At 43.2% G+C, this 24,789-nt stretch overlaps 1 protein-coding gene across 9 annotated transcripts in view; it reads right to left on the bottom strand.

Annotated features, from left to right (window-relative positions):
• The window catches only part of LOC309795521 (uncharacterized protein), an 81,153-nt gene that overhangs the window by 4,211 nt on the left and 52,153 nt on the right, over positions 1–24,789 (bottom strand). For 6 of the 9 annotated variants that reach the window (XR_014292261.1, XR_014292264.1, XR_014292266.1 and 3 more), the window contains one exon: positions 16,785–16,861. Coding sequence is in view for 3 of the 9 variants with exons in the window: in XM_082607907.1 (XP_082464033.1) it covers positions 16,785–16,861 (77 nt within the window). In the remaining 6 variants the exon portion in view is untranslated. Of the gene's footprint in view, positions 1–16,784; positions 16,862–17,334; positions 17,736–19,593; positions 19,970–24,342; positions 24,420–24,789 lie in introns of those variants that run through there. The other 3 variants (XR_014292262.1, XR_014292267.1, XR_014292263.1) reach the window with 3 other exon arrangements.

The raw sequence follows: 24,789 nt of genomic DNA, 5'->3' as shown, positions 1-24,789 counted from the left end.
TGCTACCCTAGTAACCAGTTTTGGTAAAGGAGAAATGCTGCTGCCTTGTGGCCGTTTCCCACCACAGCAGCTTAAACCCAGTGCTAATGGTCATTAAATATTTGCAATCATTCCAGGCCTGTAAATGAAACCTGCCCTGAAAAAAATATCCTGGGGACCAAAATCCACCAGAACTTTCTGAAGGAGGGGAACCTTTCAACAAGAGACTTCAAGAGGTATATTGTACTCACACTTTTTTCTCTTTTTTTTTTAACAGAAAAGAAAAAGGCCTGGAAAGATGATAAATTTCAGGAATTTTTAAAGACAGGCAAACCCAAATTACAAAAACCTATCAGCTCACACCAGTCAGAATGGCCACAGCAAAAATGCTGCAAACAATAAATGTGAAGGGATTGTGGAGAAATGCGTACCCTCAGTTATAAGAGGGACATGGTAAGAGCCACTAATGAAAACACAATGGAGGTGCTTTGAAAAGGGAAACATTGAGCTACCAGTGAATCAAGCATACCCACTGCTGGGCCTATCACGTGAGAAAATGAGAATCAAAAAGTCACAGGCTGGGAAACTTGCACTCCAGCAATATTTACCATAGTCAACACTTGGAAGCAATGAAAATATCCATCAACAGAGGACTGTACAAAGAACAAGTGGTCCGTGTACACAGTGGAATATTACTCCACTAAAAAATATAAATTCAATTTTAAAAACAAACACAAGTAAGGAGACATAAGCTTTTGGGGATTATCAGGGCACATTCCACTCTACTTTATAACTGAGGAACACCACTGGCAGGAAGGTCTGTTTCCCTAGGTAGCAGAGTGGGAAAAACAGAAATGCTGCTGCTCTCTGGCCGTTATCTGCAACAGCAGCTTTAAAATCTGTGCTGACGGTCACTTCATATGAACAAGTACTGCAGGGCAGGAAATAAAACCTGCCCTCAAAATGTCTTGAGGGAGGTAATGGCCAAAATTTGCAATATGTGGCACATATTTTAAGAAAACAAGTTGAAAAAGTAAGCTGTAATCACAGTTTGAAAAAAAAAAGAACGTCTTAAAGCTCAATTTGAACGGATTATTAGACGTATGCAAATACAACCACTAAGAGGTATCAGCTCACACCAGTCAGAATAACCATCAGCAAGAAAACTACAAACACTGAATGCTGAAGGTGTTGTGGAGAAATGCATACCCTCAACTTTAACAGGGATGTAACCTGGAAAGATCTACTAATGAGAAGAGAATGGAGGTGCCTTTAAAAGGTAAACATTGAGCTACCAAATGATCCAGCAGGCCCATTCCTGGACCTATAACCTAAGAAGACAGAATTGGAAAGACACAGGCAGGCAAATATGCACTGCACAGTAATACAATAGCCAAGATATGGAAGCAACCAAAAAGTCCACCAACAGATGGGTGGGCAAAGAAGAACTGCTACATGTAGAGATGGAATATTACCTGGGGAAAAAATGAAACAATGTCATTTGTAGCCCATAGATGAGTCTCGAAGTAATCACGCTACTTGTAGTTAGTCAGAAAGTGAAAGACACCTTTCCTATGATATCACTTATAGGTGTTACCTAAAAATTGATACCAATGAAGATACTTTCACAGAGAAAGGCTATCACAGATTCATTAAACAAACTTATGGGACACCAAATGGAAGGTGTGAGGATTGGATACATTATGATATTGGGGTAAAACAGTGATATACAAAAACATGTGAAATACGTAATCACCAAAGAACTACGGCATACCAAGAGACTCTCAACATTGTGTCATAACCTACATGGGAAAGGGATCTGAAGAAGAATACATATATATATGTGTGTGTGTGTGTAAAAGAACCTCATCTTGCACACCTAGAACAAACAGAACAGTGTAATCAAACGTGCTCTGATAACAAATGAAAATTAAAGTAAAAACACGAAGAATAAGTGATGAGACATAAACTTAAGGGGCTTTTTTCTGACACATTCCGTTCTAATTTACAAGCTAGGAACACGACTTCCAGAAAAGCTCTGCTGCCCTAGTAACCAGATTTCGTAATGGAGAAACGCTGCCTCCTTGTGGCCGTTTCCCACAAGAGCAGCTTTAAACCCAGTGCTAAAGGTCACTAAATATTCTCAATAATTGCAGGCCTGTAAATAACACGTGCCCTCAAAAAAGATCCTGGGGTCGAAAATCGACTAAAAAATTTAAAAACGGCAACCTTCCAAGAAGAAAATTTCAAGAGATATATACTACTCACACTATTTTTTTTTAAATAGAAAATAAAAAGGTGTGGGAAAATGCTAAACATTAGGAATTACTAAGGACATGCAAATCCAAATTACAAAAACCTATCAGCTAACACAAGTCAGAATGGCCATCGGCAAAAATTGTGCAATGAATGCTGAAGGGGTTGTGGAGAAATGCGTACCCTCGGTGCTAAGTGGGACGTGGTAAGAGCCACTAATGAAAACACAATGGAGGTGCTTTGAAAAGGTAAACATTGAGCGCCCAGTCAATCAAGCATACCCACTGCTTTGCCTATCACCTGAGAAAATGAGAATGAAAAAGTCACAGGCTGGCAAACCTGTACTCCAGCAATATTTACCATAGCCAACACTTGGAAGCAACAAAAATGTCCATCTACAGAGGAATGCACAAAGAAGAAGTGGCCCATGTACACAATGGAATATTACTCCACTAAAAGGTATAAATTAAATTTTTAAAAAAACAAGCATAAGTAAGGCGACATCAGCTTTTGTGGGTTTATCCGGGCACATTCCGCTCTAATTTATAACAGAGCAACACCACTGTCAGGAAGGTCTGTTTCCCTAGTACCAGCATGTGGAATGTAGAAATGCTGCCACCCTCTGGCCGTTACCCGAAACAGCAGCGTTAAAACCTGTGCTAATCGTCACTTCATATGAAAAAGTACTGCACGGCTATAAGTGAAACCAGCCCTCAAAATGTCTTGTGGGAGGTAATGGCCAAAAAATTTCAAAATGTAGCACATACTTTAAGAAAAAATTTGAAGAAGTAAGTTGTAATCACAGTTTGGAAAAAAAGGATATGCCTTAACGCTCAATTTCAACGGATTATTAGACGCATGTAAATCCAACCACAAAGAGGTATCAGCTCACACCAGTCAGAATAACCATCAGCATGAAAACTACAAACACGGAATGCTGAAGGTGTTGGGGAGAAATGCATACACTCAACTTTAAGTGGGCCGTAACCTGGAAAGAGCCACTAATGAGAACAAAATGGAGGTGCCTTTAAAAGGTAAATATTGAGCTACAATATGATCCAGCAGGCCCATTCCTGGAACTATAACCTAAGAAGACAGAATCGGAAAGACACAGGCTGGCATATCGGCATTGCAGCAGTATTACAATAGCCAATATATGGAAGCAACGAAAAAGTGCATCAACAGATGGGTGGACAAAGAAGAACTGGTACACGTACAGACGGAATATTAGCCAAGGAAAAATATGAAACAATGCAATTTGCAGCACCGTAGATGAGTGTAGAAGTAATCACATTACTTGTAGTAAGTCAGAAAGAGACACATATCCTATGATATCACATATAGTTGTTTTCTAAAAATGATACCAGTGAAGATATCTCCATAGAGGAAGGCAACCACAGATTCATTAAACAAACTTATGGTTCACCAAATGGAAAGGTGTGAGGATTGGACACATTATGATATTGGGGTTAATAGAGGTATACAGACACATGTGAAATACGTAATCACCAAAGATCCACGGAATACCAAGAGAAGACTACTCAAGATTGTGTCATAACCTACATGGGGAAAGGATCCAAAGAAGAATACATGTATGTATATGTGTAAAAGAACCACATCATGCACACCTAGAAAAAACAAAACATTGTAGTCAAATTTGTTGTGGTAAAAAATAAAAATTAAATCAAAAAAACTAATAAGAAGTATTGAGACATAAACTTAAGGGGCTTTTTCCTGGCACATTCCATTCTAATTTACAACCTAAATATTCACAATCATTGCAGGCCTGTAAATGACACCTGGCATCAAAAAAAAATCCTGGGGTCGAAAATCGACCAAAAAATTCAAAAGAGGGCCATCTACCAAGAAGAAAATTTCAAGAGGTATATTGTACTCAAACTTTTTTCTTTTTTTTTATAGAAAAGAAAAGGGTGTGGAAAAATGTTGAACATTAGGAATTATTAAAGACATGCAAATCCAAATTACAAAAACCTATCAGCTTACACCAGTCAGAACGGCCATTGGCCAAAATTGTTCAAACAATGAATGCTGAAGGGGTTTTCGAGAAATGCGTACTCTTGTTGCTAAGTGGGACATGGTAAGAGCCACTAATGGAAACACAATGGAGGTGCCTTGAAAAGGTAAACACTGAGCTACCATTCAATCAAGCATACCCAGTACTGGGGCTATCACCTGAGAAGATGAGAATCAAAAAGACACAGGTTGGCAATCCTGTACTCCAGCAATATTTACCATAGCCAACACTTGCAAGCAACGAAAATGTGCATTAACATAGGAATGCACAAAGAAGATGTGGTCATGTACACAATGGAATATTACTCCAATAAAACATAAAAATTAAATTTCAAAAACAAACATAAGTAAGGATACATAAGCTTTTGAGTGTTTATCCGGAAACATTCCACTCTAATGTATAACCCAGAACACCACTGGCAGGAAGGTCTGTTTCCCTAGTTACCAGAGTGGGGAACGTAGAAATGCTGCCGCCCTCTGGCCGTGAACTGCCACAGCAGCTTTAAAATCTGTGCTAATGGTCACTTCATATGCACACGTATTTCAGGGCTGTAAATGAAACCTGCCCTCAAAATGTCTTGACGCACGTAAAGGGCAAAAATTTCAAAATGTGGCACATACTTTAAGAAAAGAAGTTGAACAGATAAGCTGTACTCAGAGTTTGAAAAATAAAAAGACATTCCTGAAAGCTCACTTCAAAGTATTATGAGACACATTCAAATCCAACCACAAAGAGGTATCAGCTCGCACCCCTCAGAATAACCATCAGCAAAAAAACCTACAAACAATAAATGCTGAAGGGGTTGTGGAGAAATGCATACCCTCAATTTGAAGTGGGACGTAACCTGGTAAGAGCCACTAATGGGAACAGAATGGAGGTGCCTTTAAAAGGTTAACATTGAGCTACCATAAGATTCAGCAGGCCAACTCCTGGGCCTATAACCTAAGAAGACAGAATTGGGAAAACACCGGCAGGCAAATCTGTGTTGCACAGTATTACAATAGCCAAGACATAGAAGCAACCAAAAAGTCCATCAACAATTGAGTGGACAAAGAAGAACTGGTACCTGTTCAAATGGAATATTAGCCAAGGAAAAAAATGAAACAATGCCATTTGCAGCACCCAAGGTGAGTCTAGAGGTAATCACGCAACTTGTGGTAAGACAGAAAATGAAAGACACATATCATATGATATCACCTATAGGTGTTAGCTAAAAACTGATACCAATAAAGATATTTCTACAGCAAAAGGCAAACACAGATTCATTAAACAAACTTATGGTTCAACAAATGGAGAGGTGTGAGGATTGGATACATTAGGATATTGGAGTTAACAGAGATATACAAACACATGTGGAATATATAATCACCAAAGACTTACGGAATACCAAGAGAAGACTACTCAATATTGTGTCATAACCTACATGGAAAAAGGATCCGAAGAAGAATAGATATATGTATATGTGTAAAAGAACCACATCACGCATAGCTAGAACAAATAAAACATTGTAATCAAATTCGTTGTGATAAAAAATAAAAATTGAATTAAAAAAACGAACAAGAAGTAAAGAGACATAAACTTAAGGGGCTTTTTCGTGACACATTCCATTCTAATTTACAGCCTAGGAAAACGACTTCCATAAACGCTCTGCTGCCCTAGCAACCAGATTTGGGAATGGAGAAATGCTGCTGCCTTTTGGCCGTTTCCCACAGCAGCAGCTTTAAACCCAGCGCTAATGGTCACGTAATATTCAAAATAATTGCAGGCCTGTAAATGACACCTGCCATCAAAAAAAAAATCCTGGCGTCATAAATCAATCAGAAAATTCAAAAGACGTCAACATTTCAAGAAGACAATTTCAACAGGCATATTTTACGCACACTTTGTCTCTTTTCTTTTTTCTGTTTGTATAAAATAAAAAAGAGGCATGGAAAAATGCTCAACATCAGGAATTAATAAAGCCATGCAAATCGAATCTACAGAAAGGTTCACCTCACAGCCATCAGAATGATCATCAGCAAAAAGTTTACAAAGAATAAATGCTGAAGGGGTTTCAGAGAACTGTGTACCCTCTGGCTGCTGGGGGATGTGAACTGGTAATAGCCAGTAGTGAGAAGAAAATGGATGTCCGTTTAAACGTAAAAATTGACGTAGAATGTGATCTGGTAGGCCCTTTGATGGGCCTATCACCTGAGAGAGCAGAAACAAAAAGACACTGGGTGGCAGTACTGCACTGCACAAACATTTCCAATAGCCAGGAATTGGCAAAAAACAAAATGTCCATCAACAGAACAACGCACAAAGAAGAAGAGGTCCATGTACATAATGGAGTATTAGCCATGGAAAAGAATGAAACAGGGCTTACCTGGTGGCGCAGTGGTTGAGAATCTGCCTGCTAATGCAGGGCACATGGGTTCGAGCCCTGGTCTTGGAGGATCCCACATGCCATGGAGCAACTAGGCCCGTGAGCCACAACTACTGAGCCTGCACGTCTGGAGCCTGTGCTCCTCAACAAGAGAGGCCGCAATAGTGAGAGGCCCACACACTGCAATGAAGAGTGGCCCCCGCTTGCCACAACTAGAGAAAGTCCTCACACAGAAACGAAGACCCAACACAGCAAAAATAAATTAATAAACTCCTACCCCCAACATCTTCTTTAAAAAAAAAAGAAAGGAAACGAATGAAACAGTGCGTTTGCACCACCATAGACAGAAATTAAGATCATCACCCAACTTGAAGTAAGAAAGAAACCAAGACTGATAATCCTATGACATCACTTCTAGGTGTTACCTAAAAATTGATACCCAAGAACTTATTTCCAAGAGAAGGACAGGCATGGATTCAGGAAACAAAATTATGTTTAACCAAATGGAAAGGTGTACGGAATGGATGAATTAGGATGTGGGAGTTAACAGACATGTACTAATACATATGAAATATATAATCACAAAATACCTATGGAATACCAAGAGAGGTCTACTCAACATTCTGTAATAACCTACATGGGAAAGCACCAAAGATGAATAGATAGATACATAGACATAAAAAACTGGATACTGTACACATCGAACAAGCACAACATTTTTATCTAATTTGCTCTGATAATAAATAAAAAAATTAAATTTAAAAAACAAACAAGAAGGAGATATAAGCTCTTGGGGATTTGCCCTGGCACATTCTACTCTAATTTTCAGCCTACTAACACGATTTCCAGGAAGACTCTGTTGCCCAAAAACCCAGGGTTCGAAATGTAGAAATGCTGCCAACTTGTGGCCGTTACCAGCAAGACGAGCTTTAACCCCACAGCTAATGGTCACTTAACATTCACAAGGACTCAGGGCTGTAAAGGCACTTGCCCTAAAAAAATATCCTGAGCTAGGGAATGGCCAAAAAAATTCAAAACAGGCAGGCTTCCCTGGTGGCGCAGTGGTTGAGAATCTGCCTGCTAATGCAGGGGACACGGGTTCGAGCCCTGGTCTGGGAAGATCCCACGTGCTGTGGAGCAGCTGGGCCCGTGAGCCACAACTACTGAGCCTGTGCGTCTGGAGCCTGTGCTCTGCAACAAGAGAGGCCGCGACAGTGAGAGGCCTGTGCACCGCGATGAAGAGTGGCCCCTGCTTGCCACAACTAGAGAAAGACCTTGCACAGAAACGAAGACCCAACACAGCCAAAAATAAATAAATAATTAAAAAAAAAAACGAACAAGAAGTAATGAGACCTAAACTTAAGGGGCTTTTTGCTGGCACAGTGCATTCTAATTTACAACCAGAACACGACCTCCATTAAGGCTCTGTCATCACTAATAAAGCAGCTTTATAAGCAATGTTGAAGGTAGCTTAAAAGAAGTCTGACTAACTATTGATAGTAACAAGAAAACAAACAAAAGTAAAAATCTCACTGCAAAAAGTACACATAGAGTAAGGGTAGTAGATCTAACACTTATTAAGCTTCTGTAAAGAATAAAAGACAACAGTAGTATGTTTTTTTAAAAATGGAGGGCCAAAATAAATCAGAAATGAAAGAGATGATGTTACAGCAGACACCACAGAAATACAAGGTATCCTAAGATACACACAGGGAAACTCAGAGCTCAGACTGGACAGATCCCACTCTCCATTCCCCTGTACATGACTTACAGGAGCCTCAGGAACTGAGGAGGGGGTCCCTGAGGGGAGGCACGGGATAGAATATGTTAGGTATTAACATGACTGCATTCATCTTAAACGTGCCTGAACTACATTAACACGAGATGATTTTGTTCTGTATGTACATCGGCACCTCTAGTCAGAACTGCGGATCTTTGGCTTCACCATCGCTACTGACAGCATTAGCTTCACCTGCTTTGGACCATCTTCTATAGGATTTCTAGAACCACAAAGCATCGAAGCTTCACAGGACCCAGAGTCTGTGTGACTCCACTCAGAGTCTCAGAGTCTCAACTCCACTCAGAGACTCAGATTCTCAACAGAGACTTCACTCTTGGAGGGCACACACAAAGTAGCGTGCATATCAAGACCCAGGGGAAGGAGCAGTTTTAGAGGGTCTCCTGCAGAGGCGGGGTGTGGCTGTGGCTCATCGTGGGGACAACAACACTGGCAGTAGAAGTTCTGGGAAATACTCCTTGGCACAAGCCCTCCCAGTGTAGCCTTTAGCCCCACCCAGAGCAAGGTAGGCTCCAGTGCTAGGTTGCCTCAGGCCAAACAACCAACAGGGAGGGAACCCAGTCCCATTCATCAGCAGACAAGTGGATTAAAGTTTTATTGAGCTCTGCCCACCAGAGCAACACCCAGCTCTACCCACCACCAGTCCCTCCCATCAGGAAGCTTGCACAAGCCTCTAAGATAGACTCATCCACTGGAGGGCAGACAGCAGAAGCAAGAAGGACTACAATTCTGCAGCCTGTGGAAGGAAAACCACATTCACAGAAAGACAGACAAAATGAAAAGGCAGAGGACTTTACACCAGATCAAGGAACAAGATAAAACCCCAGACAAAAGACGAAATGAGGTGGAGATAGGCAACCTTCCAGAAAAAGAATTCGGAATAATGATAGTGAAGATGATCCAAGACCTTGGAAAAGAATGGAGGCAAAGATCAAGAAGATGCAAGAAATGCTTAACAAAGACCTAGAAGAATTAACGAACAAACACCTAGAAGAATTAAAGAACAAACAGAGATGAACAACACAATAACTCAAATGAAAAATACACTAGAAGGAATCAGTGGCAGAATAACTGTGGCAGAAGAACGGATCAGTGACCTGGAAGACAGAAAGGTGGAAATCACTGCCATGGAACAGAATAAAGAAAAAGAATGTAAATAAATGAAGACACCTTAAGAGACCTCTGGGACAAGGTTAAACGCAACAACACTCACATTTTAGGGGTCCCAGAACGAGAAGAGAGAGAGAAAGGACCAGAGAAAATACTTGAAGAGATTACAGTCGAAAACTTCCCTAGCATGGGAAAGGAAATAGCCACCCAAGTCCAGGAAGCACAGAGAGTGCCGGGCAGGATAAAGCAAAGGAGAAAAATGCCAATACACATAGGAATCAAAATGACAAAAATTAAAGACAATGAAAAATGATTGAAAGCAACAAGGGAAAAATGACAAATAACATACAAGGGAACTCCCATAAGGTTAACAGCTGATTTCTCAGCAGAAACTCTAGAAGCCAGAAGGGAGTGGCATGATATACTTAAAGTGATGAAAGGGAAGAACCTACAGTCAAGATTACTCTATCCAGCAAGGATCTCATTCAGATTTGATGGAGAAATCAAAAGCTTTACAGACAAGCAAAAGCTAAGAGAATTCAGCACGACGAAACCAGCTCTATAACAAAAGTTAAAGGAACCTCTCTAAGTGGGAAACAGAAGAGAAGAAAAGGACTCACCAAGACAAACCCATAACAATTAAGAAAATAGTAATAGAAACATACATATCGATAATTACCTTAAACGTGAATGGATTAAATGCTCCAACCAAAAGACACAGGTTTGCTGAATGGATGCAAAAACAAGACCCATATATATACTGCCTACAAGAGACCCATTTCAGACCTAGGGACACATACAGAGTGAAAGTGAAGGGATGGAAAAATATATTCCATGCAAATGAAAATCAAAAGAAAGCTGGAGTAGCAATACTCATATCAGATAAAATAGACTTTAAAATAAAGAATGTTACAAGACACAAGGAAAAACACTACATCATGATCAAGGGATCAGTCCAAGAAGAAGATATAACAATTATAAATATATATGGGGCTTCCCTGGTGGCGCAGTGGTTGAGGGTCCGCCTGCCAATGTAGGGAACGTGGGTTCGTGCCCTGGCCCAGGAGGATCCCACGTGCCGTGGAGAGGCTGGGCCCGTGAGCCATGCCCCCTTAACCTGCGCGTCCGGAGCCTGTGCTCCACAGTGGGAGGGGCTGCAGCGGTGAGAGGCCCGCGTACCAGAAAAAAAAATATATGTATGTATGTATGTGTATATATATACATATATACATATATATATATATATATATATATATATATATACATATGTATATATTCCCAACATTGGAGCACCTCAATACATAAGGCAACTGCTAACAGCTATAAAAGAGGAAATCGACAGTAACAAAATAATAGCAGAGGACTTTAACACCTCACTTACACCAATGGTGATCATCCAGACAGAAAATTAATAAGGAAACATAAGCTTTAAATGACAGAAGAGACCAGATAAATTTAATTGATATTTATAGGACATTCCATCCCCAAACAGCAGATTACACGTTCTTCTCAACTGCACACAGAACATTCTCCAGGATAGATCACATCTTGGGTCACAAATAAAGCCTCAGTAAATTTAAGAAAACTGAAATCACATCAAGCAGCTGTGCCGACCACAATGCTATGAGGTTAGAAATCAGTTACAGGGAAAAAAACGTAAAAAACACAAACACATGGAGGCTGAACAATACGTTACTAAATACAAGAGATCACTGAAGAAATAAAAGAGGAAATCAAAAACTACTTAGAGACAAATGACAACAAAAACACGATGATCCAAAACCTATGCGATGCAGCAAAAGCAATTCTAAGAGGGAAGTTTATAGCAATACAAGCCTACATAAAAAAACAAGAAAAATCTCAAATAAACAATCTAACCTTACACCTAGAGAAACTAAAGAAGAACAAAACCCAAAGTTAGTAGAAGGAAAGAAATCATAAAGATCAGAGCAGAAATAAATGAAATAGAAACAAAGAATACAAGAGCAAAGATCAATAAAGCTAAAAGCTGGTTCTTTGAGAAGATATACAAAAATGATAAACCTTTAGCCAGACTCAAGAAAAACAGGGAGAGGACTCAAATCATTAAAATTAGAAATGAAAAAGGAGAAGTTACAACAGACACTGCAGAAATACAAACCATCATAAAAGACTATTACAAGCAACTCTATGCCAATAAAATGGACAACCTGGAAGAAATGGAAAAATTCTAAGAATTCTTAGTCAGTTCCAAGACTGAACCAGGAAGAAATATAAAATATGAACAGACCAATCACAAGTAATGACATTGAAACTGTGATTAAAAATCTTCCAGGGCTTCCCTGGTGGCGCAGTGGTTGAGAGTCCGCCTGCCGATGCAGGGGACGCGGGTTCGTGCCCCGATCCCGGAGGATCCCACGTGCCGCGGAGCGGCTGGGCCCGCGAGCCATGGCCGCGGAGCCTGTGTGTCCGGAGCCTGTGCTCCGCAACGGGAGAGGCCACAGCAGTGAGAGGCCCGCGTACAGCAAAAAAAAAAAAAAAAAAAAAAAAAAAAAAAATCTTCCAACAAAAGCCCAGAACCAGATGGCATCACAGGTGAATTCTATCAAACATTTAGGGAAGAGCTAACACCCAACCTTCTCAAACTCTTCAAAAAAATTTCAGGGGAAGGAACACTCCAAAACTCATTCTATAATGCCACCATCACCCTAATACGAAAACCAGACAAAGATACTACAAGAAAAGAAAATTATAGACGAATATCACCGATGAATATAAATGTAAAAATCCTCAACAAAATACTAGCAAACAGAATCGAACAACACATTAAAAGGATCATACACCATGATTAAGTGGGGTTTATCCCAGGGATGCAAGGATTCTTCAATATACACAAATCAATCAATGTGATACACCATATTAACAAATTGTAGAATAAAAACCATATAATCATTCAATAGATGCAGGAAAAGCTTTTGAGAAAATTCAACACCCATTTATATAAAAACTCTCCAGAAAGTGGGCATAGAGGGAACCTACCTCAACATAATAAAGCCCATATATGGCAAACTGACAGCAAACATCATTCTCAATGGTGAAAAACTGAAAGCGTTTCCTCTAAGATCAGGAACAAGATGAGGATGTCCACTCTCGCCACTATTATTCAACATAGTTTTGGAAGTCCTAGCTGCAGCAATCAGAGAAGAAAAAGAAATAAAAGGAATACAAATTGGAAAAGAAGAAGTAAAATTGTCACTGTTTGCAGATGACATGATACCATAGATAGAGAAGCCTAAAGATGCCACCAGAAAACTACTAGAGCTAATCAATGAATTTGGTAAAGTTGCAGGATACACAATTAATGCACAGAAATCTCTTTCATTCCTTTACACTAACAATGAAAGATCAGAAAGAGAAATTAAGGAAAAAATCCCATTACCATTGCAACAAAAAAATAAAATACATAGGAATAAACCTATCCAAGGAAGTAAAAGACCTGTACTCAGAAAACTATAAGACACTGGTGAAAGAAATCAAATATGATATAAACAGATGGAGACATATACAATGTTCCTGGATTAGAAGAATCAATATTGTGAAAATGACTACACTACCCAAAGCAAATTACAGATTCAATGCAATCCCTATCAAATTACCGGTGGCATTTTCTACAGAACTATAACAAAAAATCTTAAAATTTGTAGGGAGACACAAAAGACCCCAGATAGCCAAAGCAGTCTTGAGGGGAAAAAAAAGAGCTGGAGGAATCAGACTTCCTGACTTCAGACTACACTACAAAGCTAAAGTAATCAAGAAAATATGGTACTGGCACAAAAACAGAAATACAGATCAATAGAACAGGACAGAAAGCCCAGAGGTAAACCCACATACCTATGGTTAACTAATCTATGACAAAGGAGGCAAGGATATACCATGGAGAAAAGACAGTGTCTTCAATAAGTGGTGCTGGGAAAACTGGACAGCTACATGTAAAAGAATGAAATTAGAACACTCCCTAGCACCATACACAAAAATAAACTCCAAATGGATTAGAGACCTAAATGTAAGACCAGACACTGTAAAACCTTATAGGAAAACATAAGCAGAACAATCTATGACATCAATCACAGCAAGATCCTTTTTGACCCACCTCCTAGAGAAACGGAAATAAAAACAAAAATTAAAAAATGGGACCTAATGAAACTTAAAATCTTTTGCACAGCAAGGGAAAGCATAAAAAAGACGAAAAGGCAACCCTCAGAATGGTAGAAAATTTTTTCAAATGAAGCAAATGACTAAGTATTAATGTCCAAAATTTACAAGCAACTCCTGTAGCTCAATAGCACAAAAACAAAAAACCCAATCCAAAAATGGGCAGGAGACCTATATAGACATTTCTCCAAAGAAGGTATACAGGTTGCCAACAAACACATGAAAGGATGCTGAACATCACTAATCATTAGAGAAATGCAAATAAAAACTACAGTGAGGTATCACCTCACACCAGTCAGAATGGCCATCATCAAAAAATCTACAAACCATAAATGCTGGAGAGGCATTTATTGGAGAAAAGGGAACCCTCTTGCACTGCTGGTGGGAATGTAAATTGATATAGCGACTAGGGAGAATGGTATGGAGGTTCCTTAGAAACTAAAAGTAGAACTACCATAGGACCCAGCAATCCCACTACTGGGCATTTATCCTGAGAAAACCATAATTCAAAAAGAGTCATGCACCACAATGTTCACTGCAGCTCTATTTACAATAGCCAGGACATGGAAGCAACCTAAGTGTCCATCGACAGATGAATGTGTAAAGAAGATGTGGCACACATATACAATGGAATATTACTCAGCCATAAAAAGAAAGGAAATTGAGTTATTTGTAGTGAGGTGGATGGATCTAGAGTCTGTCCTACAGAGTGAAGTAAGTCAGAAAGAGAAAAGCAAATACCGTATGCTAACACACATATATGCAATCTAAAAAAAAAAAACTTTATGAAGAAACTAGGGGCAGGAAAGGATGAAGGACACAGACGTAGAGAAAGCACTTGATGACACAGGGAGGGGGAAGGGAAAGCTGGGACAAAGTGAAAGAGTGGCATGAATATATATACACTACCAAATGTAAAATTGATAGCTACTGGGAAGCAGCCACATAGCACAGGGAGATCAGCTCGGTGCTTTGTGACCACCTAGAGGGGTGGGATAAGGGGATGAGAGGGAGGTGCAAGAAGGAGGAAATATGGTGTTATATGTATACGTATAGCTGATTCACTTTTTTATACAGCAGAAACTAACACACAATTGTAAAGCAATTATACTCCAATAAAAGTGTAAAAGAAAAAAAATAAAGAAAGCCCAGAAATAAACCTACACACCTATGGTCCACTAATCTATGACAAAGGAGGCAAGGATATACAATGGAGAAAAGACAGTCTCTTCAATAAGTGGTGCTGGGAAAAATGGACAGCTACATGTCAAAGAATGAAATTAGAACACTCCCTAACACCATACACAAAAATAAACTGAAAATGCATTAGAGACCGAAATGTAAGACCAGACACTATAAAACTCTTAGAGGAAAACATAGGAAGAATACTCTTTGACATAAACCACAGCAAGATCTTTTTTGATCCACCTCCTAGAGTAATGGAATAAAAAACAAAAATAAACAAATGGGACCAAATGAAACCGGAAAGCTTTTGCAAAGCAAAAGAAGCTACAAACAAGACGAGAAGACAACCCTCAGAATGGGAGAAAATATTTGCAAACGAATCAACAGACAAAGGATTAATCTCCAATATATATAAACAGCTCATGCAGCTCAACAGTAAAAAAACAAACAATCCAGTCCAAAAATGTGCAGATGACCTAAATAGACATTTGTCCCAAGAAGACATACAGATAGCCAAGAAGCACATGAAAAGCTGCCCCATCCACATCACTAATTATTAGAGAAATATAAACCAAAACTACAGTGAGGTATCACCTCACACCAGTTAGAATGGGCATCATCAGAAAATCTACAAACAACAAATGCTGGAGACAGTGTGGAGAAAAGGGAACCCTCTTGCACTATTTGTGAGAATGTAAACTGATACAGTCACCTTGGAGAACAGTATGGAGGTTCCTTAGAAAACTAAAAATAGAATTACCGTATGATCCAGCAATCCCACTAATGGGCATATACCCAGAGAAAACCATAATTCAAAAAGACACATTCACCACAATGTTCATTGCAGCACGATTTACAATAGCCAGGTCATGAAAGCAACCAAAATGCCCACAGAAAGACGAATGGATAAAGATGTGGTACATATATAAATGGAATATTACTCAGCCATAAAAAGGAATGAAATTGGGTCATTTGTAGAGACGTGGATAGATCTAGAGACTGTCATACAGAGTGAAGTAAGTCAGAAGGAGAAAAACAAATATCGTATATTAATGCATACATCTGTAACCTAGAAAAGTGGTACAGATGAACTGGTTTGCAAGGCAGAAATAGAGACACAAATGTAGAGAACAAATGTATGGACACCAAGGGGGGAAACTGGCAGGGTGGTGGTGGTGGGATGAATTGGGAGACTGGGATTGACATATACACACTTATATGTATAAAACAGATAACCAATAAGAACCTGCTGTATAAAAAAATAAAATAAAATTCAAAGTTAAAAAAATAAATAATATTAAAAAAATAAAACAGAAAAAATGTTCTTTCGTTCACATAGACGTATTTATATGAATGGATTATTTCCATGCTTGTATCTATAAATACAAAAAGAGGAATAAAACCTACCTTGAACCAAAAAAGGAAAAAAAAAAAAAAAACAGAACCTACCAGTCATACAGAGGATAACCCTATCAGGGCACTTGCTCCAGTGGTAAACAATTCTGAAGTTGGTCAGAGGTGGGGAATAGTCTCCCATGCAGCCAGCAGCTCCCCCGCAAGGAGCGTCCTCATTGCAAAGCTGGGGGACCGCGCCGAGGCGTCTGTGAGTAAACTTGAGCTGAGCCCCAGGACAGGTGCTGCTGAACTGTTCCCACCCTTCCCAGGTAAAACACCTGAATGTGGGCAAGGACTTGAAAGCCTAGAGGAAGGGCCGTGGAGCCACACCAGCGACAGCGGGCAGGCCGACTTGGTGCCTGCAGGCCAGCCAGGACGGTCCTGGCCCTGGGCGCTCTTCTGGAAGCTTTCCACTTCCCTGCCTGAGGTACCCCTCCTGTCCCGGCCCCCACTGCTTTTTCCCTTCCTACCTCTGCCCGGGGAGAAATTCCAGCGACAGGTACGGGTAACACATCCTCTTCTTTAGCAGGTGGCAGCCTGGAAACTCCTGCGGAAAGTCCAGAAGAACCCCACTCACACTGGGCCACCCACAAAGCCGTGGGCCCTCCCTCCCTCCCACCAGCCCAGCCCCGACACTGCTGACGGGGCAGAGAATATGGCGTCAGGCACAGCTGCAGGGGCTCTTGCTGCCTGGAGGGATGTTTATATTGACCTCAACCCAGGCACACCTGGGGAGGGCTAGCCGGCAGGGTCAGCCTGCCCAGGTCAGCCAATCCTCGCCCCTCAGGGGCTCACGGTTGCAGGAAATGGGCCTTGCTGCACCGGCCAGGTCCAAAGAACAGGTGTGGGCTCCTGAGAGTCAGGATAGACAAGGGGCTGCAGCCCTAGCTTGTTTTCTAATCATTTTATCTGGCCCATGAGTGGGAGACAACTTCGAAAAGACCCTCTCCTAATGAGAAGAACCCAAGAGTCAGGGAGAGGAGGGGTGGTGGGTGCAGACAGAGGCCTGGTGCCCCGGCTGCAGTGGAAGCCTCTGGAAGACCAGGCGGAGGGAGGCCGCACAGAGTGAAGCCCAGGGTCACAGACCTGTAGGAGGTACTGCTTGTTAGGTAAAGTCCTGCTCTGAGGTGCTCTGGGTCAGCTCTGACCAACAGGTGAGCTGGGGGTGCTCTGCAGTGACGTCTATGTGAATGGTTCCTGTGTGCCCAGCCCTGCCGGGGTAACTGCCCAGGGGGGCTCCGTATCAAGGGAGGGGCCTGACCACGAGAGCCCCGTGGGCTGCTGGGTACCTGCCCAGGTGAGCTCCCTATCCTGGGAGTGGCTTGACCACGAGGGCCCCGTGGGCTGCTGGGTACCTGCCCAGGGGAGCTCCGTGTTCTGGGAGGGGCCTGACCACGAGAGCCCCGTGGGCTGCTGGTGACCTGGTAGAGGACTTCAGGACAGTCAATGAATCCACCGAGGATATACATCCAGTAGCTCCTAATTCCTACACCCTGCTGGTCATTCTACCATCCACCAGGACATGGTATTCTGTATTAGACTTCAATGATGCCTTCTTCTGTATTCCATTAGTCCCAGAGTCACAAGAAATTTTGGCTTGTGAGTGGCAGGACACAACATACAACAAAATCAATACTGCTGGGCCGTCCTGCCCCAAGGGTTCAAAAATTCCCACACCATCTTTGGGGAAACGTTAGCTAAAGACCTAAAAGTTCTACCTCTGGAGAAGGGAACCCTCCTTCAATATGCAGACGACATTCTGATCACCAGCCCTACTAAGGAGGCCTCTGAACTACCTAGCCAATAAAGGATAGAAGGTGTCCAAGAAAAAGGCTCAAATATCACAGGCTAAGGTGACCTGCCTGGGCTTCATTCTCACAGAAGGTCGGAGAAGCCCATCCCAGGAAAGGGAAGAAGCCATTTGCAGCCTTACCCCTTCTAAAACTAGAAGACAGCTTAGGGGTTCCTGGGGAGGCCGGGGTTTGCTGCATCTGGATCCCTAACTACAGTCTAATAGCTGGGCCTCTATATGAAACACTGACAGGAAAAGATGATGATCCTTTTGAATAGAATCCAGAAGCAGCCTTTCAAGAATGGAAAGAGCAGTCAATTCAGACCCTTGCCCTGGAACTCCCTAATTTAGCTGAACCCTTTGACCTTTACATTCCCGGTCGAAGGTGAATCGCCCTTTTAGTATTAGTGCAAAAACTGGGATCACTTGAAATGGAACAACGAAAGAATGCCCTCCAGGTAGGAGAAACTACGGCACCAAGGGCTTGGCCCGCCGCCCCATCCGGCCAGGATACTGGGGGTATCTAAAAACCTGGAAATCAGCAGCCTGCAAGGCCAGCTCCCTCCCAAGGGAAAAGGACCCCACGTGGTGATCCTAACCACCCACCATGCCCTGAAGTTGCAGGGGTCGCTCGGTGGACACACAGACCTCGAGAGAGGAGGCCCTCCAACTTCAACCTCCAGAGAGACAACCGGGGGCAACGGGCCCCAGTGACGACTCGTGTGACCATCACTTGACCTGGAGTTTCTCTCAGAAAACAACAAGAGTGTGCCCCGGAAGAGCAGACTACTGCTTGCAGGACTTACTGCACCCAGAGGGGAGCTAATAAGCTTGGCGGGGGAACCGTATATCACGCTGTCACCATAGAAAAGCCTACAGACACCGCGGTGACGGCGGCCAATGAGTCCGGCTGGACTCCTGGCTACTTCAAAAGGCCGTTGACTCAGTGGCCGTCATGGTCCTGGATCACCACCGGCCCTGGACTGTCTGGGAGTTGAGCAGGCAGGGCTCCGACACCTGGTGCTGTTTGTACGTTAATTGAGGGACCTAATTGAAGAAAGCGCAGACTACTGGCCAGAGCATCTAGGCTGGCAGAAACCGTCAGCCTAAGGTGGCCGAACAACTGTGGGGCGGGGTGAAACCTGCCCCCCCCCCAGCGTCTCTGCGCATCTCTTTCCTGGACCCTTAGAGGTCATTACAATCTATAACACTCCCACTGCTGGTGCTCAGGCGGACGAGCAGTGAGGCGGGAGGCCTGCGGACAATCGACCTCACCTGGAGGCTGCTGGGGAGAAGTCCTGCCCCTCCCCCCGGGTATGAGGACTCCCAACTCAGCACGAAGCACTTACAGAAGAGGGGTCTGCACCCTCAGCACCCCAAGAATGAGGAACGGGACAAAAAGCAGAGGAGGTGTTTGTCTCCGGCAAAGCCCATTCAAAATTCCTGGGAGATAAAATTAGAATCTGGGCAATAAAATAAAGTCTAACCTTTTTTTCCTTTGTGCTTTGTCCAATTTCACTTGCTCCTAGGGTTCCGCATGCAGAGGTCCCACACCCGGCACTTCAGACCCGATTTCCTAGTGCAGAATGGCTGGGCCAACACCTCAGCTCGCAGGGCCCCTGCAGACTCCGCGACATAGAGCCTGAGCTCCAGCCAACCCGGCCCTCGAGAGCTCCGCCCCCTCCCTCCCGCTGCCGGGATCCCTACAAAGCAGCCCAGCCCACAGCCCGCGGGGGAGCGCATGCTCTCACCTCTCCATTCTCTGATCAAAATATAAAGTGTTCCTTTGCTTCTGAACCAAACTCAGTCTCGTTCTTTTGGCTCCAACGACACTGGGCAGGGGGACCCTTGTTGGGGTCCGCTCTGGAGGATCAGTAACAGAAATTGAGAACATTGTAACTTCAATGAACAGATGTGTGAGCCAAACTGTAATTAACATAGAGCAGTGTATAAGGCTCGGGTAAAATAAGATGTTTCTAAGACTTCCATTTGATATTTCCATCACTTGATTATAAGCAAGTTCAGTAGAGGGGTTTGTCTTATTTGTCAGGTCAATATTAGAGAAATGACGTGATATCTTTCCAAGGATGGACATCTAATAATCTTGGCTGAAGCTTCAATCTTGTTTTGAATGCTTTTCCACTGAAAATGATACCTCTCTTTCAGTTCCCCCATTTCCGAGAAGTATAAAACCTTATACCGTATTACCAAACGGAAAACGCGGGAGGAGGGATAAATTAACAGTTTGGGATTAACACATACACGCTGCTATGTATAAAACAGATCATCAACAAGGAACTTCTGTATAACACAGGGAACAACATTCAATATTCTGTAATAACCTATAAGGGGAAATCATCTGAAAAAGAATACATATCTATATCTACATCATGTATCAATGACAGATAAAATGTAACCTAAGGGAGGCCGATGGTGAGCGCTTCTGACCCTGAAGATTTCAATCAACTAAGCTCGGACTCTGACTACTGCCTAAGGCCCTTAATGGACATACGTGTACCCATAGCTTAAAAATTTCCCAGTTTGGGGTTCGGGGAGACACTGATTTGGAAAAATCCCTGGTGTCCTCCTTACATGAAAGGGACGCTACCTACAGCTAAAACATGCCTGACACCCAGAGGATGGTACACCGTTTTGACCCGGAAGAGTTTGGAAAAGGCACCTCATCTCCTCTCCTGGTAGTCGGGTTCACCCCTCCAGCCTCTTTTCTAACAAGCTCCCCACTTGCAGAATCAGCAGCTTTAACCTCCTGTTTCGAACAGTTAGAAATTTGTCCGGAGGATGAACGGGAAGAGGGGGAACCAATGAGAGACCAGCCCTAGGTGTTTGGACAGACACATGTCACTCTAATTTCCAAGCAGGAAGAAGAACTAACTAAAGTCTCAGCCTACACCCCGGAACAAGAGTAGGGCCTGAAGCAATCCTGGGGTTTTGTGGCCAGTGCCCAAAAAAGGGACTTAAAAAATGGAGCTCAGGGGCCCTGCAATTGACAAACCTGCAGGGTTATAAATGATAACAATCTTCCAAAAATATATTGAGGTAAGGCAACGAAAAGGATTTGAGAGCAAGGCAGAATTGCAGGAAACAGTTTTCAAGAGATAGTTTGGAGTCGCCTTTAAAGCACATGAAAAGCGGCAGAACTTAGACAATGGTGCAGTTAGCCAAAAAGGGCCTATGAGTTTTTCCTGAATATATTTAGTAAAAAACGCATACGCCCTTTTTGGCCAACCAAGCAAGTGGGCAATGCAAATCAGCACTACAAAGAAGTCTCACTCGCATCTGTCAAAAGGGCCATCCTGGAAAAGTGTAAAAACCAGAAATGCAGGACAAGCCATGGAGAAAAGGGAGCCTTGTTACACTGATGGGCGGGATGTAAAATGCCAACAGCCACTCTGGAGAAGTGTATGGTGTTTCCTAAAACATCTAAAAATCAGAGCTACAGTGCATAGGGCACTTCCACTCATGGGCGTGTATATTCGGAAAACCATAAATCGACAGGACACAGGCACCCCAAAGATTAGGGCTGCTCGGTTTACAAGGACCTCGACTCGGGTACACCTTAAATATCCCAGGAAACAAAAAAATGGGTAAACAAGTTGTGGTACTTATGTACAATGGAATATCACTCGAAATCAATGTCCTAAGGCCTGTAGCAGCATAATGAGTGATTTAGGTACGATGATACTAAGAGAAATAAGTCACACAGGTAACGAAACTTATATCACTTATAGATGGAATGTAAAAATCTCTACACATGAACTGTACAAAACAGAACAGAGTCACACATTTAGAAAACACACTATGGCTGCTTACGGGGAAGGATGAGGTGGGGTGATGCATAAAACAAGAGTTTGAAATTAGCACAGATACCGTTCCATCAACCAAATATGTAATAGACAAGACCTACTCACTGCTCAGTGAACAGGACTCAACACACCCTATTCACCACAGAAGAATATATCCGCGTAGTAAGAATCTTAAAAAGTATTTATTGATATCTCTCTGTAAGTGAATCAAGTGGGTGTAAAGTGGCATAAACACAGCATTGAAAATCAGCTAAACCCCATTATAAATATAAATTACAAAAAGAAAAAAGAAAAAAAAGATAGTGAAAGAGAAATTCTTACAAAATTCGTTCAGGAGCTGTGATGCAACCTGGATTGACCACATCTAGACCCACAGCTGGAAGAGACATAAGGCTGGACACTCTTGGGTCCGACAGGATTGGTGAGGTTGGGTGAGCAAATGCAGACCCTTTAAAGTAATACTGTGTGCTACCCATTCCATGGGTCCCAAATCTCCAGGTTCAAGGGAATCTTCCGACAGCTAAAACATGCATGGGAAACCCAGAGGATGGTACACCCAGTGATCGGGAAAGGTTTCTAAAACGCACGTTATTTTTCATCTTCTGGTGCTCGGGTTTGCCATTCCAGCCGCTTTACTATCAATCTCCCCACTTGGAGAATCAGCACCTTTAACCTCCTGTTTCGTACAGTTTGCAAATTGTCCAGAGGATGAACGGGGAGAGGGGGAACCAATGAGAGACCAGCTCTAGGTGTTTGGACAGGCACATGTCACTCTAATTTCCAATCAAGAATAAGAATTAACCAAAGGCTCAGCCTGCCCCCCGGAATCAGAATAGGGTCTGAAGCAATCCTGCAGTTTTGCAGCCAGCTCACAAAAAAGCGAGTTGAAAGATGGAGCTCAGGGGCACTGCAATTCAAAAACCTGTACAGTTATAAAGGACAACTATCGTCCAAAAATATATTGAGGGAAGGCAACGAAGAGGATTTGAAAGCAAGGCAGAATTGTAGGAAACAGTTTTTAAGAGGTAGATTGGAGTGGCCTTTAAAGCAAGTGAAAAGAGACAGAACTTCGGCAATGATGCAGTTGACCAAAAAGGGCGTATGCATTTTTTTCTTGAATATAGTCAAGACTGAGTCCCCAGAAGGGCCCTCCTACTGCCAGGCACAGCCCAGTTTGGGTCCCTCCTCTTGCACCAGGGAGTTGCAGGTGTAGACAGTTCGAAAGAACCTCTTTCTAGGCTCTTGTAGCAAAGTCATGGCCACCAGTCAGACTGCCTCCTGGCCATCCTGCAGAGCACAGAGCACAGCAAAGGGTATCCACCCCTTCTACAGCAATGTCAGTTGGCTCACCGGCTTGGCAAGGTAAGTACCCGGGTTCCATACCCTGCCCCACATGAATGTACAGCCCCGCCTGTTCCCTACAGATAAATGCACACAAGATAAATGCAGCCCTGATGCCCTCTCCCCATCCTGTTCCTGTAGAAGGCGGTGGCAGAAATGAACCGCCTGGGCATGATGGTGGACTTGTCCCATGTCTCGGATGCTGTGGCATGGCAAGCCCTAGAAGTGTCACAGGCACCTGTCATCTTCTCCCACTCAGCGGCCCGGGGTGTGTGCAAGAACACTTGGAATGTTCCTGATGATATCCTGCAGCTTCTCGTGAGAGACTGCCCTGGTCCTAATCCCTAAAGCAAGAGGTTCAAACCAGGAGCCCTTGAACCTGAGCCTCTTCTCCCTCAATTTCCTCAAACCCCAGGTTAAATATCTTCTGCCCCCAAAACCCACGGTCCACAACCCCTGAACTCTTGAGCCCTAGGTGGGGGTCTAGGTGGTAAGATACTACTCCAAACCCGGAAACCCAGGGCCAAGACACCACCCAGACCCGGGCTGCAGCTCCTCCATTCACACAAACCCAGAGAGGAGACGACTCTGACCTCAAGGCCAGGGCTGAACACCTTTCTCACAGGGGCCGAGAGAGTGAACAGGCAGGTGGCTGTGCTGGGGGCCAAGCTGAGTGTCCACCGGTCCGCCCCTGCAGAAGATGAACGGTGGCATCGTGATGCTGTCCTTGTCCGTGCGGGTGCTGCAGTGCAACCCGTTAGCCAACGTGTCTACTGGGGCAGGTGAGCCTCGCCCTGGGCTCTCTGAAAACTCTGATTTGGAGCTGAAGCTGGGTCCAAATTTGGGGAGGACTTCAGAAGAGCCCCAGTGGTTTGACCCACCTGTTGGCAATTAGGTACAGCTCCCCAAAACCCAATAATGGATGGTACACAGCACCTTGGTGCCATGTGGAACTGGAGCCATGGAATCAAAACTGTGATAATGATGGGTATCAGGGAGGCTGTCAGACACAGAGCCCGGGTGTTGCCCATCTGTGCCTCTGCAGGGACTCCTAAAGCACACTGCCCCTACCTCTGGCCAAGGGACTGGACAGCTCCTTAGGTCTCTGGGGTCTTCACCAGTTGTACTCTTGTTGCTCTCTCATCCTCCACACCCAGGGAAAGGAGCCCCCACAGGTTCTCAAGGAGACTGGGAGGCAGGGTGAATCTTGGGTGGGAAATGACCCAAACAGGGGGCTCTGGGGTCCACTCCAAATCTGAAGTCCAGTTCTAGAGCCAGCTGGGATCACTTCAGATCAAACCTCAGGGCCCTCTAGTTGGTACTCTCGGTGCCAGGCCATGAAGGAACTGGCCTGTTTGGCCTACAGGCTGCAAAAAGGGGAATTAACAGAGGTCAGTCATCACCCCACCCCTGCCCTGGAAGCCCCACACTGCTGACTCTCCATTCTTCAGATCACTTCGACCACATCAGGGCAGTCATTGGATGCAAGTTCATCGGGATCGGCGGAGATTATGACGG

Source organism: Mesoplodon mirus (assembly GCF_964341445.2).
Source record: "Mesoplodon mirus genome assembly, chromosome: 19".
NCBI classification, from domain to species: Eukaryota; Metazoa; Chordata; class Mammalia; order Artiodactyla; family Ziphiidae; genus Mesoplodon; species Mesoplodon mirus.
The sequence above is the reverse complement of the archived record's forward strand: the minus strand, read 5'-3'. Positions and strand labels throughout refer to the sequence as shown.